Below are 15899 nucleotides of genomic sequence, written 5' to 3'. Positions count from 1 at the left end.
CAAGTCGGTGTCACTTGCATTCAAAACTTGGGTCAACAGGTCAAATCTTTGAAAAACCATTTTACCACCCTTGGAAAAAAACATTAATGAAACTTGGTAAAAGTTGTCATCATGAAAATATCTAGACCAAGATCATATGTGGGTCACTTGTGTTCAAAACCTAGGTAACATGGTCAAAGCTTAGTTAAACCTAGACTAAGATCATATCTGGGTCACTTGTGTTCAAAACCTAAGTAACATGGTAAAAGCTAAGTTAAACCTAGACCAAGATTATATATGGGTCACTTGTGTTCAAAACCTAGGTAACATGGTCAAAGCTTAGTTAAACCTTGTTACCACTCTAGAAAAACATTTGCGACTCGATCTTGTTGAAACTTGGTAAGAAGGTTTTTCATGACTAAATCTAGGCAGTGTTTGAACCTGGATCATGTTTGTCCAAAAACTATGTCATCAGGTTAAATCTTAAAATACAAACTTTGTACCACTCTAGAGGCCACAGTAATTTTCGAGTTTGATGAAACTTGGTTGGAATGTTCTTTTTGGCAATACCTAGGCTGTATTAGAATCTGGGTCTCCTGCATTAAAAAAGGCCACTAGATCAAACCTTTGACAAGTCTTGTTACCACTCTAGGACCAACATTTATAACTAAAGGTTGATGAATTATGGTCAGATTGTTATCTTGAAAATATCTTGGCCAAGTTTTAATCTGGGTCAGTAGGGTCTAAAACTAGGTCACCAAGTAAAATCTTAAACACTAGGGCTGCATTTATTTACAAAGTCTTGATGAAACTTGGTCAAAATGGTTATCTTGACAATATGAAGGCCATTATTGAATGCCAAGTGTGGTAAAAAACTAGGTCACTTGTCCAAGTCTTCATCAATTGTTATCCATGAACTCAGGTGAGCACTTAAGGGCCATCATGACCTTCTTGCTATTATGTAGTAATTCTTAAAATAAAGATATGTCAACTTGAAATTCAATAGGTAGGTTTTTTTTAGGGGAAGTTCCGTGCACAAAAAACATTAGCCTTCTCTCATACTTTTTAGCTCGACTATTATACATGAAATATATATAGTGGAGCTATCCTACTCACCCCGGCGTCGGCGTGACTGTCTGCGTTAGCGTCTGCGTTAGGGTGCAAATGTTAAATTTTTTGTACTACCCCAATTATTTTCATTGTCCCTTGACATATTGCTTTCATATTTTGCATACTTGTTTACCAAAATGACCCCAACCTATAGACAAGAGCAGACAACTCTGTCAAACATTTTGTCATAATTATGGCCCCTTTTTCACATAGAACATGCAGCAAATGTTAAAGTTTTTGTTCTACCCCATTTATTTTCATTGTCCCTTGACATATTGCTTTTATTAGCTCGACTATTATATAAGGAATATATAATGGAGCTATCCTACTCACCCCGGTGTCGGCGTGACCGTCTGCATTACCGTTAGCGTAAGCGTGCAAATGTTAAAGTTTTTGTACTACCCCAAAAATTTTCTTTGTCCTTTGACATATTGCTTTTATATTTTGCATACTTATTAACCAAGATGACCCCAACCTATAAATAAGAGCAGACAACTCTATCAAGCATTTTGTCATAATTATGGCCCCTTTTCCACTTAAAATATGCAGCAAATGTTAAAGTTTGCGTACTACCCCAACTATTTTCTTTGTCCCTTGACATATTGCTTTCAGTTTTTGCATACTTGTTTACCAGCATGACCCCAACCTATAAACAAGAGCAGACAACTCTATCAAGTATTTTTTTATAATTATTGCCACTTTTATACTTAGAATATGCATATTATTGATAAATCTTTGTTAAAGTTTGCGTACTACCCCAAATATTTCCTATATCCTTTGACATATTGCTTTTATATGTTGCATACTCATTTACCAACATGACCCCAACCTATAAAGAAGAGCAGACCACTGGATCAAGCATTTTGACATAATTATGGTCCCTTTTACACTTAGATAATTGAACATTTTGCTTAAATTGCCATAATTTCTTTATTTATGATAATATTTTATTATTACTTTGACAAAACAACACTTACCTGAATACCACAATGGATTCCACCCAAACAATACCCCACACCCCTACCCAGAATCTCTCCCCCCCCCCCCCCCAAACCTCCTGCCCCTTTTTTTTTTTTTTTAAACTTCATCTCATAAATTACCACACCCCACATTATACCACCCTCTCACCCCCCTACCCCCCCCCAAAAAAAAAGAAATGTTTTTTTTTTAAACATCATCTAATAAATTACCCCCCCCCCCCATAATACCCCCCCTCTCACCCCCCTACCCCCCCCCCCCCCCCAAAAAAAAAAGTTTTGTTTTCCTTTTTTTTATTTTTGAAAGATCGTCTAATAAATTATTAAATATGAACAATTACCACATGATGGCTTACGTTATACTGTCAAGCACTCGAATAGTCGAGCGCGCTGTCCTCTGACAGCTCTTGTTATGCCCCCCTGCGAAGAAGAGGGGGTATATTGTTTTGCACATGTCGGTCCGTCTGTATGTCCGTCCGTCCGTGCGTATGTCCGTGCGCATTTCCGTCCGTTTGTCCACCAGATGGTTACCGGATGATAACTCAAGAACGCTTAGGCCTAGGATCATGAAACTAAATAAGTACATTGATCATGAGCTGCAGATGACCCCTATTGATTTTGAGGTCGCTAGGTCAAAGGTCAAGGTCACGGTGACCGGAAATAGTAAAATGGTTTCCGGATGATAATTCAAGAACACTTATGCCTAGGATCATGAAACTTCATAGGTACATTGATCATGACTCGCAGATGACCCCTATTGATTTTCAGGTCACTAGGTCAAAGGTCGAGGTCACGGTGACCCAAAATAGTAAAATGGTTTCCGGATGATAACTTAGAACGCTTATGCCTAGTTTTAATTAATGCTCTTTGTTTAATTGTATACTTTAATTTTGTTTAGAGCATATCTGGAAAATTAAAAGAGATATCAACTCGAAAATCAATGAGTATGTATATTTCATTGGGGATAATCCTATGTGAAGTTCTTTATAGCCATAACTCTTGCTGGCATATTTGTTTAGTTATTGCTTTAAATATTTTTAGCTCGGCTGTCTTTGGAGAAAACCTGAGGTATTGTCATATCCAGCTCGTTGTCCGCCATCAGCCGTTCCCCGTAGGCGTCGTGCTAAAACCTTAACATTGGCTCTATAATCATAGTGCTTCCACCTACAACTTTGAAACTTAATATGTAGATGCACCTTGATGAGTTCTACATGCTACGCCCATTTTTGGGTCACTAGGTCAAAGGTCAAGGTCACTGTGACCTCTAATATAAAACTTTAACATAGGCTCTAAAATCAAAGTGCTTCCACCTACAACCTTGAAACTTCATATGTAGATGCACCTTGATGAGTTCTACACGTCACACCCATTTTTGGGTCACTAGGTCAAAGGTCAAGGTCAGTCTGACCTCAAATATAAAACTTTAACATAAACCTTTACATTCGCTCTAAAATCAAAGGGCTTCCACCTACAACTTTGAAACTTCATATGTACATGTACCTTGAAGAGTTCTAAATGCCACACCCATTTTTGGGTCATTAGGTCAAAGGTCAAGGTTGCTGTGACCTCTAATATAAAACTTTAACATAGCCTCTACAATAAAAGTGCTTCCACCTACAACTTTTAAACTTCATATGTACATTCACCTTCCTCATTTCTACACGCCACACCCATTTTTGGGTCACTAGGTCAAAGGTCAAGGTCACTGTGACCTCTAATATCAAACTTTAACATAGGCTCTAAAATCAAAGTGCTAGGCTCTAAAATCAAAGTGCTTCCACCTACAACTTTGAAACTTCATATGTAGATGCACCTTGATGAGTTCTACATGCCACACCCATTTTTTGGTCACTAGGTCAAAGGTCAAGGTCACTGTGACCTCTAATATAAAACTTTAACATAAACCTTTACATTCGCTCTGAAAGCAAAGTGCTTCCACCTACAACTTTGAAACTCCATATGTACATGCACCTTGATGAGTTCTACATGCCACACCCATTTTTGGGTCACTAGGTCAATGGTCAAGGTCGCTGTGACCTCTAATATAAAACTTTAACATAGCCTCTACAATAAAAGTGCTTCCACCTACAACTTTTGAAACTTCATATGTACAGTCACCGTCCTCATTTCTTCATGCCACACCCATTTTGTGGCTGTTTTTGGAGAAAACCTGAGGTATTGTCATAGCCAGCTCGTTGTCCGCAGTCAGCCGTCCGCCATAGGCGTCGTGCTAAAACCTTAACCTTGGCTCTAAAATGAAAGTGCTTCCACCTACAACTTTGAAACTTCATAAGTAGATGCACCTTGATGAGTTATACACGCCACACCCAATTTTGGGTCACTAGGTCAAAGGTGAAGGTCACCGTGACCTCTAAAAAAAATTATTTCTGACAACCTTTCTTAGCCGAGCGTTGGCACCCGTTATGCGGTGCTCTTGTTATACTTTTTTATTTTGTTCGCAGCATGTTTTTACAATTATAAGAGGTATTAAATTCATACTAAATATCCAGGTAAATCTCAATAATGGGATGTGCAGTGTTTAAGAACTATAATTTCTGCTTCCCTAATTTCACATGTATTGCCCAAGTGAACGTTCATGCTGAAAGTTTGTTTGGAGAATATCTTGCTTATACTATAAGTTAACAATATGAAAAAGCATAGGAAGGAAGCTTGCATGGTTGGAAAACCAGTTCCTTTAAGCTGAACTGACAGTACCCTCTGACAAAGTGGCAGTGTGTGTGTGGGTATTTAAGCCACAACAGTGACAGTTCTAGTTTGTGTTGTTTCCGTGTGGAGTATTTCATGTTACTCACTGGGCTTCTTTGGATTGATTATGTTCTATAGTTGTGATTATGTGACATATAATCATTTATTAAGTGGCACTGATAATATGCTTCCTTGAGTCAGTAAACCTTTATTTACATAATTTGTATCATCTAAAAAAAATTGAGCCCAAATATTTTTTTTGAATTTATTTTGAATCACCAATATTTCAAAGTCTAAAATTTCCCCCCAAACTTTTTCATACCAGTGATGTAATGTCACCTGTAAACATGGCTGTAATGTCACCTGTGTTTGTGTATTTTCAGGAGAGGATGGAGTTTTCCAAAACTTTTAAAGGAAAATACTTTAACTTCCTGGGCTACTTCTTCAGCGGTTATTGTGTGTGGAAAATATTCATAGTACGATTTATATATTTGGAATATAAATCTATTTTTTAAGATAGGAATATACCAAAATGCTCTTGATTCACTTGTGGCAACTTCCTCTGAAAAAAACACATTTTTTTTTACATTTTTAGCTCACCTGTCACGAAGTGACATGGTTAGCTTATGTGACCGTGTGATGTCCGGCGTGTGTGCGTGCATGTGTGCGTGCGTGCGTCCGTCAACAATTTGTTTGTGTAGACAGTAGAGGTCACAGTTTTCATCCAATCTTTATGAAATTTGGTCAGAATGTTTATCTTGATGAAATCTGGGTTGGGATTGTATTTGGGTGATCTAGGGTCAAAAACTAGGTCAAAAGGTCAAATATTAGAAAAACCTTGTGTAGACAATAGAGGTCACAGTTATTATCCAATCTTTATGAAATTTGGTCAGAATTTTTATCTTTATGAAATCTGGGTTGGCATTGTATTTTGTTAGTCAGGTGAGCGATTCAGGGCCATTATGGCCCTCTTGTTTATTAATATTGATGTAGAATGACAGTAACAAATAGAACTTATAGTATGAACTGCTTCATTGTTGATCTTTTTTTTAAATATTTGAAACCGTGTTTAATTAATTATATCAATATCTTGGTAGAAATAACTATTGAAACGTATTTTGTTAAAATATCCACTGAAATCATGATGATGAAAAACTAATGTATCTCAAAGATTTAAAACAATACTGTCATGACATTCACAAATGTTTGAAGTGTAAATTGTTGTAATGGTGCAATTTATGGTAATTATTTGTGTGCCTTTCTTCTATGCATATTCCCACTATGCTACCTTTGCATTGCAGTCCACAGTAAACATCATCTTTGACAGAGTAGGAAAGGTGGACCCAGTGACCCGTGGCATAGAAATTGCTGTCAACTACCTTGGAATACAGTTTGATGTTTGACATGTTTTAACACTTACTATACATACGACAACCTTAACCCTTTCCCACTCAGAAGCAAAGTGAAAATGCCTATATGCAAACAGCATAAAACCAGAATAGCCTGCGAGTAACTCACAGTCCGTTCAGGTTTTATGCTGTTTGCTGCTCATCAGTATCTAAGGGTTGGAAATGAAGCCTTTAAAACTTGTATCTAGTAAGAAGGTTACTTTCTACATATGCCTCAATATACAAATCTAAGTGGGAAAGGGTTAATCCTTATCTCTTTTGATAATAAAAAACAAATTGGCAAATTATGTGAGCCTTGCTATGGGACAACGGGGATGAATGCATGTACATAAAGTGTCGTCTCAAGGACAATGGGGATGAATGCATGTACATAAAGTGTCGTCTCAAGGACAACGGGGATGAATGCATGTACATAAAGTGTCGTCTCAAGGACAACGGGGATGAATGCATGTACATAAAGTGTCGTCTCAAGGACAATGGGGATGAATGCATGTACATAAAGTGTCGTCTCAAGGACAACGGGGATGAATGCATGTGCATAAAGTGTCGTCTCAAGGACAACGGGGATGTGTGCATGTACATAAACTGTTGTCTCAAGGACAACGGGGATGAATGCATGTACATAAAGTGTCGTCTCAAGGACAACGGGGATGAATGCATGTACATAAAGTGTCGTCTCAAGGACAACGGGGATGAATGCATGTACATAAAGTGTTGTCTCAAGGACACCGGGGATGTGTGCATGTACATAAAGTGTCGTCTCAAGGACAACGGGGATGAATGCATGTACATAAAGTGTTGTCTCAAGGACACCGGGGATGTGTGCATGTACATAAAGTGTCGTCTCAAGGACAACGGGGATGAATGCATGTACATAAAGTGTTGTCTCAAGGACACCGGGGATGTGTGCATGTACATAAAGGGTCATCTCAAGGACAATGGGGATGAATGCATGTACATAAAGTGTCGTCTCAAGGACAACGGGGATGAATGCATGTACATAAAGTGTCGTCTCAAGGTCAACGGGGATGAATGCATGTACATAAAGTGTCATCTCAAGGACAACGGGGATGTGTGCATGTGCATAAAGTGTCGTCTCAAGGACAACGGGGATGTGTGCATGTACATAAAGTGTCGTCTCAAGGACAACAGGGATGTGTGCATGTACATAAAGTGTCGTCTCAAGGACAACGGGGATGTGTGCATGTGCATAAAGTGTCGTCTCAAGGACAACGGGGATGTGTGCATGTACATAAAGTGTCGTCTCAAGGACAACGGGGATGAATGCATGTGCATAAAGTGTCGTCTCAAAGACAACGGGGATGAATGCATGTGCATAAAGTGTCGTCTCAAGGACAACGGGGATGAATGCATGTGCATAAAGTGTCGTCTCAAGGACAACGGGGATGTGTGCATGTGCATAAAGTGTCGTCTCAAGGACAACGGGGATGTGTGCATGTACATAAAGTGTCGTCTCAAGGACAACGGGGATGAATGCATGTGCATAAAGTGTCGTCTCAAGGACAACGGGGATGAATGCATGTGCATAAAGTGTCGTCTCAAGGACAACGGGGATGAATGCATGTGCATAAAGTGTCGTCTCAAGGACAACGGGGATGTGTGCATGTGCATAAAGTGTCGTCTCAAGGACAACGGGGATGTGTGCATGTACATAAAGTGTCGTCTCAAGGACAACAGGGATGTGTGCATGTACATAAAGTGTCGTCTCAAGGACAACGGGGATGAATGCATGTGCATAAAGTGTCGTCTCAAGGACAACGGGGATGAATGCATGTGCATAAAGTGTCGTCTCAAGGACAACGGGGATGTGTGCATGTGCATAAAGTGTCGTCTCAAATTAGCATGTGACGTATGGCAGGCTTATCAGGGATGACTGTTTGCTCCTTAACTTGAGTTTTGCTAAGAAAATGAAAAAAAAATGCCATCAAAGTGGAAAGTTTTGTCCCTGATTAGCTTTATGCACATGCATTAAGCCATGTTTTCCCAGTGCGCGGCTCATTTATATGTTTGTGCCCAATTTTGAAATCAGCAGTATGTATTAGCCGAATGCTCATCTTTTTCCTATTATATTATGAACCTGTAAGGTCAATCTAAAATACTTGGATGCACATTATGAAAGGTTTAAATCTTTCACACTGAAACAGTGAGACAGTTTAATGGTAGCACTATAAATGGTGTACACTTCCACAATCATTATTGGAAAAAAGTATAAGTACCGGTATGAAAATAATCAGAAAAAGCAGGTTGTATGTGTTTCAGGTGAAGTTTTGGTCCCAGCAGATCTCCTTTATATTGATAGGCATTATAATAGTAACTTCCATCAGGGGTTTATTGATCACCTTAACAAGGGTAAGTCTTTGAATTTAAAGACCATTTCATTTAATTAGAATTGTTTCATAATTTATGAACAATTCAAAAGAAAGCTAAACATTTTTAGCATGATATGATATTGAAGAACCGTGACAAGCATTTGTCTTGCATATTAATGCTGTAGAATTAAAAACTCTTTCAAGAAATGCTATGTTTTTTGTCACTTTTTGACCACCAGAATTTATATGAAAATGTAAAAATGCGCTTATGCAATGTTGCAGTAACCTCAAATTCTGGATTAACTGATTATTTTATTCTTAAATATTCTTTAGTGAAAGATCATATATACCATGTTTGTAACACAGCTCTACGTTGATGACATTACCAAAAAAGAACTATATTGAGGGACGTGTCTTTGAAATAATAGCACAATTATTTGTTTGAGCTCTTGGATAAATAAACGACATTTAAGTCCATATTTGTTTCTTGTGAATTGTGATTTCTTGTTTGGTATTTTACAAATGTTATGAAAGGTCTAGTTTGTATGGTTGTTTGGGCTATATTTCAGTTTTTCTATGCCATAGCAAGCAGCAAATCCTCCAATATAATAGTCCTGTGCCTTGCACAAATAATGGTATGTGACTTTCATAGTAATACAAATGCTAATTAATTTGGACTACTAGTAATTGTTTGTGGTAATAATGTTTTTGTTTCCTTTTTTCCGTTGCAATTTGATAGTTTGATTTACAAGAATATTTCCATGTGTAGCCTTTCTTACATTTAAAAGAAGACGATCGTCATTTGTAATGATAAAGAGTTAATATTGGCAATTTATGTTACATTTTTTTGCAATTACTGACTTGTTTAAGCTCTTTCATGCAATTAGGTATAGTACACAACAAATTATTCAAAATGAAGAGTACACAGCATAGAGCCTTTTACATTTGTAACTGTATTACTTTAAATAACTATGAAGTTAACAAATAGCAGTTGTAAATGAAATTGATGATACCATAGCATAATGATTTTAATTATTCATATTCCATTTACAATATGGTGTTGTTATCTTTCAGGGAATGTACTTTGTATCATCCGTGTTACTCATGCGAATGAACATGCCTCTGGAATACAGGTAGGCATAGTTCGTCATCCGCTGAGTTTCTCTTTAAAGGACAATATATATATATACATGGAGAGTTTCACTTAATAGCTGGCATTAATTCAAGATTTTTAAGCACCCCAACTGATGTTTAAGCCTGTAAAAATGTTTTTTAAGTTCTGTTTGTGCTTGGTTCTGTTTGTTCAGAAAATTGGTTTAATGGGTACTTTTTTAATGCATTAGAAGATTTTTACACCCGACGCTTTCAGAGAAGTGGGTGGAACCACATGTATTTAGTTATTGAGTATTTAAACTAATTTTTTATGCCCCAAGATCGAAAGATCAGGGTTATATTGGTTTTTTGCCTGTCTGTCTGTGTGTCTGTCTGTCATTGTGTCAGTCATTGTATGTGTGTGTCCCAAAACTTAAACCTTGGTAAAAGTTTTGCAATAACTTTTGCAATATTGAAGATATCAACTTGATATTTGGCATGCATGTGTATCTCATGGAGCTGCACATTTTGAGCGGTGAAAGGTCAAGGTCATCCTTCAAGGTCAAAGGTCAAATTTATGGCTTCAAAGGGGCGTTATAGGGGGCATTGTGTTTCTGACAAACACATCTCATGTTATTTTATATTTTAAAGGAACTTCCTGTTTGATTATTAAGATTTTATCATCAAAGATGATCCCTATATATATTTTATTTACTACTGCATTATAGATATAAAACAAAATCTGTGAAAAGACATCATACCAGTTGTATTGCTTTTTTTCAGAACAATTATAACAGAGGTACTGGGCGAACTACAGTTCAACTTCTACCACCGCTGGTTTGATGTGATATTTCTTGTCAGTGCACTCTCCAGTATTGGTTTCCTTTATATCGCCCATAAACATGCATCGGACACCATTAACTAGACTTAGTGCTGCCATTTAAACACATAATTGTTGGGTTTTGATTTAAACAAATATGTATTGGGTTTTATTTTTTAAATGATTATGTTTGTATGCAACTTACATCTGGCCTTGTATTCACCAACAAATTCTTAGACATCATCTGAAAATAAAGAATATTCTTTAAACTGTTATATATGTATAGTAGAAAATAGATCAATATTACATTGATTTAAAAACTCAAACTAGATAATTCTTCATTTTGTGAACAATTATGACATAAGCAACATTTGTTAACCATGTTTTCTGAAATGAGGAACGTATTTTTCTTGGTTCAGAGTCTTTTCTTTATTCTTAAGTCTAAGAATGGTGAAGACTAGCTGGGACCTCATGACTTCAAACCTTCTATTGCTTTATTATAGACTTTATTTTAAAAATTTAACCAATTGTAAATCAAGGGTAACATTTAAGAAGCATACTCATTGATCAATTTTTTTAATGAAGATTGATTATTATATCTAGGATTTTTTTTTAACCTTTTTTGTTAAAATGCACTTTTCTAAAGCTTACTTATTTTATTTAAAAAAGGAACTTCTTTTTCTCAGAATATTATCAAATAATTCCTTGACCCTTAACCACTTAGATACTTATTTTGACGCATTTGTAGTCCCTTAGAAAGTTATATTTAAGTTAAGACCTTTCTTACTAGATTCACCCTCAGATACTGATGAGCAGCAAACAGCATAAAACCTGAACAGTCACTGCGAGTTACTCGCAGGCTGTTCTGCTTTTATGCCGTTTGCACATAGCCATTTTCACTTCTCCTCTGAGTGGGATAGGGCTAAAGTGTAATTGGAAGATAAATGATGTCTGCAATTTAAGTTACAATGACAATAATTTTTTTTGAAAGTTTTATTTGAGATTTCTATGAATCTCTATTCTTAAACTGCTGATGTAAAAGTAGGGAATAAGTTAAGCTTTCAACAATGAGCTTTAGTTTATTTTTCTTGAATGTTTTGTTTAATGTCAACTTTATATATTTAAATAATTACCATCTTAAATCTGGACTTAATGTATTTTTTTTATATAAATGCAAATGTATTTAAATACATTCTTTTAAATGCAACTGCTCTTGACTGGCAACAAGTTTTGAACATTCAAAAAGCGTTTGTTATAGGAATATGCAACTATTGATTGAAGCGATAAAGTTATTTAGGAAGAGCCTCTATAGCTCAAGGCAGAAATATAAATCTTGTAACTGGGCCAGTGTTGAAATACTAGCTTCATCGAAAAAATACATAACATGGCAAAGAACTGTAAATTATAAAACATTTATAATAGTATGCATAGTACAAGGTATATATACTTATTTAAGTATTGATGGTTATTTGAAACCTTTTGCCCACATATAAAGAATATTGGAACAAAAAACTGAGAATAAGGAGATTGAATGTGGGTTCAATTAATTCATATTGACATGTAATTAACTGCCAGACTTGTTTGATAAGGGATATTGATGTTTATTAAATGGTATTATATTATTTATTATATGTTTGTCAAACTTTTATAAGGGTATTGTATAAACATAATGTTCCTTTTATGTTTCTACTTTAAAAAGATTTTAAATTATTTTTCTGTAAAGATGTCTGTAAGTTTCCAATTTGTTTGTGCCATTTAATGGTTTTAATTTGTCAAACAAACTGATGAGTTACCCTGATTTTACATTGTTGTAAAAAACAACATGTGGAATGTTTTAAAGATGACATGTTTTGGATGTTTGTACTTGAATCTATGTGCAACAGTCGACAACAATTGATTGTATTTATTTTGAATTTTAATTGTTGACTATATGGCATTATGTAAAATAAAACTGTGAAATAGTTACATTTGAGTTTAAATAGTTTAATTTGAATTTTACCCATGAAACCCATTCAATTAATGTGGCTGAATGCATCAATAGAAGACTGCTGCTGTTTTCGTTGAACAAATGATTGATCATCCGTCCCATGCAAAAGTGAAAGTGTTTATTGAAGCAGTTATATGATATAACATTCAAGTTCCATTGGTCATTGAATCAGTTAGTTTTATCTATTGTATTTTAGAGATATTTTACCTAATCGCCTCCAGCCTTGATTCAAATGTTTTATGGGCATAATATTAGGCCAACGTAGATTATCAGCCAATAAATTAGTTTAGATACGGCACTGCCGGTAAATATTATTTAACATTTAAGGCTGTGTTTTAACTCCGAAAGCTGCAATCTTTGGATCTAAGTCTAATCCTTATTCTTAAGTTAAGAATTGATTGGTAAATGCGGGCTCCAATACATAGAGTAGCATGTTACGCCCCTCTCATGTAGTATCTGGTCAATATGAATGAGGAGATATGATAAAACAATGCATATTAGGTAACTATAAACACATTAATATGAGCCTTTCTTTGGGTATGAAATAGGCACTTATCTTTTTAAATTAATACAATATATAAAGTATTCAAATTTCGGACAATTAAATAAACCTCACAGCATTGCTATACAAATAACAAAAACATTTAAATTAGAAATAATTTTTTATTTAATTATTCTAACGTTTAAAGTGCACTAGGACAATATCATAACTTTCCTAGACATGATGCCACGAAGTAAATACAAATATGATCTAAACGCCTTATTGATTAAATAATTTGAGAAATTAGCATCATATAGTACAACAGTAAATCATTGTAATGCATCTCAGGATTGTACAAGCGTAAGGTTTTCACTTCATTACTTGAGCATTCATTAAAGTTTATTGTTTTAGCCCGAATACAACATCGTTCACCAGTCACTTTAACATATACTGCAGATTACGCAATACCATACAAATACAGTCAATGTCAATGCTTAAAATTCTTACAAAAGCCACTAAACTTTAAGTGATATTTGTAAGAGAACTACTTTTACATACCTAAACATGGATTACAATAATAAACCCCAAGCTTCTTTTTTTCTAGTTTTGCAGATGATAAACGTCGCTCCCACAATATAATAAATATAACTGTCAATTAAAAAAAGATTGAAGATGGACACAATGTTTGCCTTTTCCCAATACATATAAAAAAATAGTCGTTAAAACTTTTTTTTTCAAGCAGATGTTAATCGTCAACAAACTTGTTATTCCTAAAAAAACTGGATTAAAATAAATCCAGCACATGGACAAAAGCAGTCTTCAGCTGAGACAATTAAAATGTTTTGTACCCGACAGTTTTATAATCAAAGTACAATTAGTACTGAAAGTACTGGTGTGGCAATTTTGGTCAAATATTGTGGTCGTAAAAACACTATAAAAGCATTTGACCAATAGTCATGAAACTTGGCACACTTGTTCGTCTCAATGTGCCGAGCATGTTGTAAGTGTCGCGAGCCTCCCAGTGACGTCATTGACGTTTAAGCGGACGTCAAAGTGGCAAATTATGACGTCAGCGGCACATCCATATGACGCCTATGACGACCGGACCAACGTCATTTGAGGGGTCTCGGTGAGCTCTACAAAAGTGTCACGTCGCCGGTCTTCCCAGTGAGGTCATTGACGTTAAAGATGACGTCAAAGTTGCAGCTTCTGACGTAAGCGGCATGGCCATATGACGGCCAGACCAGCGTCATTCGACGGGTCTCGGTGAGCGCTACAAACGTGCCAAATTTCGCGACTATATTTAAAGGCGTTTGCAAGCCGCGCCCGTTTAACGCTTACGTGCAAACCTCCATAGTGACGTCACTGGCTGGCATTCCTTATAATGGAAGCGCTTCTGGCGTTGCTGGAGGCAAAGTTTTTTACCGATAGTCATGAAACTTGGCACACTTGTTCGTCTCAATGTGCCGAGCATGTCGGAAATGTCGCCGAGCCTCCCAGTGACGTCATTGACGTTTAAACGGACGTCAAAGTGGCAACTTTTGACGTCAGCGGCACGTCCATATGACGTCCTATGACGACCGGATCAACGTCATTCGGCGGGTCTTGGTGAGCTCTACAAACGTGCCACGTAGCAGGTCTTCCCAGTGAGGTCATTGACGTTTAAGATGATGTCAAAGTTGCAGCTTCTCACGTTGGCGGCACGGCAATATGACGTTCTATGACGGCCAGACCAGCGTCATTCGACGGGTCTCGGTGAGCGCTACAAACGTGCCAAATTTCGTGACTATATTCAAAGACGTTTGCAAGCCGCGCCCGTTTAACGCTTACGTGCAAACCTCTTTAGTGACGTCACCGGCTGGCATTCCTTATAATGGAGCGCTTCTGGCGTTGATGGAGGCAAAGTTTTTGACCGATAATCATGAAACTTGGCACACTTGTTCGTCTCAATGTGCCGAGCATGTCTCAAGTGTCGCCGAGCCTCCCAGTGACGTCATTGACGTTTAAACGGACGGCAGAAGCTGCAACTTTGACGTCAGCGAAACGTCCATATGACGTCCGGACCAATGTCATTCGGCGGGCCTCGGTGAGCTCTACAAATGTGCCACGTCGGCGGTCTTCCCAGTGAGGTCATTGACGTTAAAGATGGCGTCAAAGTTGCAGCTTCTGACGTAAGCAACACGACAATATGACGTCCTATGGAGGCCAGACCAAAGTCATTCGACGGGTCTCAGTGAGCGCTACAAACGTGCCAAATTAATTTCGCGACTATATTCAAAGGCGTTATCAAGCCACGCCCGTTAACGCTTACGTGCAAACCTCCGTAGTGACGTCACCAGCTGGCATTCCTTATAATGGGAGCGCTTCTGGGGTTGCTGGAGGCAAAGTATTTGAACGATAGTCATGAAACTTGGCACACTTGTTCGTCTCAATGTGCTGAGCATGTCAGAAGTGTCGCCGTGCCTTCCAGGGACGTCATTGGCGTTTAATCGGACGTCAAAGTGGCACCTTATGACGTCAGCGGCATGTCCATCTGATGTCCTATGACGACCAGACCAACGTCATTCGACTGGTCTCGGTGAGCGCTACAAACGTGGCGAAATTTCTTACTTTATTCAAAGGATTTTGCGAGCGGCGCCCGTTTAACACACCTCTTACACGTTCGATCGTTCATTAAAAATAGCACATCCATACCTTTGAAAATTATAGTTATATAATGCTATGTATTGTATAATACAGCTTTTGCATATCTTTGTTTTGTTTAATCATTGATGCCGAGTCTTCAGACCAACTGTACTCTTGATGGTCATGGGTAACTCGTACTTGTATAAAGATGAAATACCATTTATAAAGGTACTAAATATTTATGTCGTTGAATTATTATTTAGAATGTTTAATGTTTATATTATAATTACTTATAAATTTATTTACAAAACACATGCCTGTATGCATATGTTTAACGTTATTGTAACCATCGTCAGTGTTCATGAAACTTCCTAATGTTTACA

At 37.0% G+C, this 15899-nt stretch overlaps 1 protein-coding gene across 1 annotated transcript in view; it reads left to right on the top strand.

Moving 5' to 3' along the window:
- Nucleotides 1-12388, top strand: part of LOC127860352 (Golgi pH regulator-like) — a 35233-nt gene extending 22845 nt beyond the window's left edge. Inside the window, exons 10-15 of the mRNA XM_052398377.1 lie at nucleotides 5156-5248; nucleotides 6074-6169; nucleotides 8462-8551; nucleotides 9081-9146; nucleotides 9586-9644; nucleotides 10387-12388. Coding sequence (XP_052254337.1) covers nucleotides 5156-5248; nucleotides 6074-6169; nucleotides 8462-8551; nucleotides 9081-9146; nucleotides 9586-9644; nucleotides 10387-10528 — 546 coding nt within the window. The 3' untranslated portion in view covers nucleotides 10529-12388. The remainder of the gene's footprint in view (nucleotides 1-5155; nucleotides 5249-6073; nucleotides 6170-8461; nucleotides 8552-9080; nucleotides 9147-9585; nucleotides 9645-10386) is intronic.
- The last annotated feature ends 3511 nt before the right edge of the window (nucleotides 12389-15899 follow it).

The sequence above is a fragment of the Dreissena polymorpha genome, chromosome 15, assembly GCF_020536995.1.
Source record: "Dreissena polymorpha isolate Duluth1 chromosome 15, UMN_Dpol_1.0, whole genome shotgun sequence".
Classification (NCBI taxonomy): domain Eukaryota; kingdom Metazoa; phylum Mollusca; class Bivalvia; order Myida; family Dreissenidae; genus Dreissena; species Dreissena polymorpha.
Note: the sequence above shows the minus strand (reverse complement) of the source record. Positions and strands in the feature narration are given on the sequence as shown.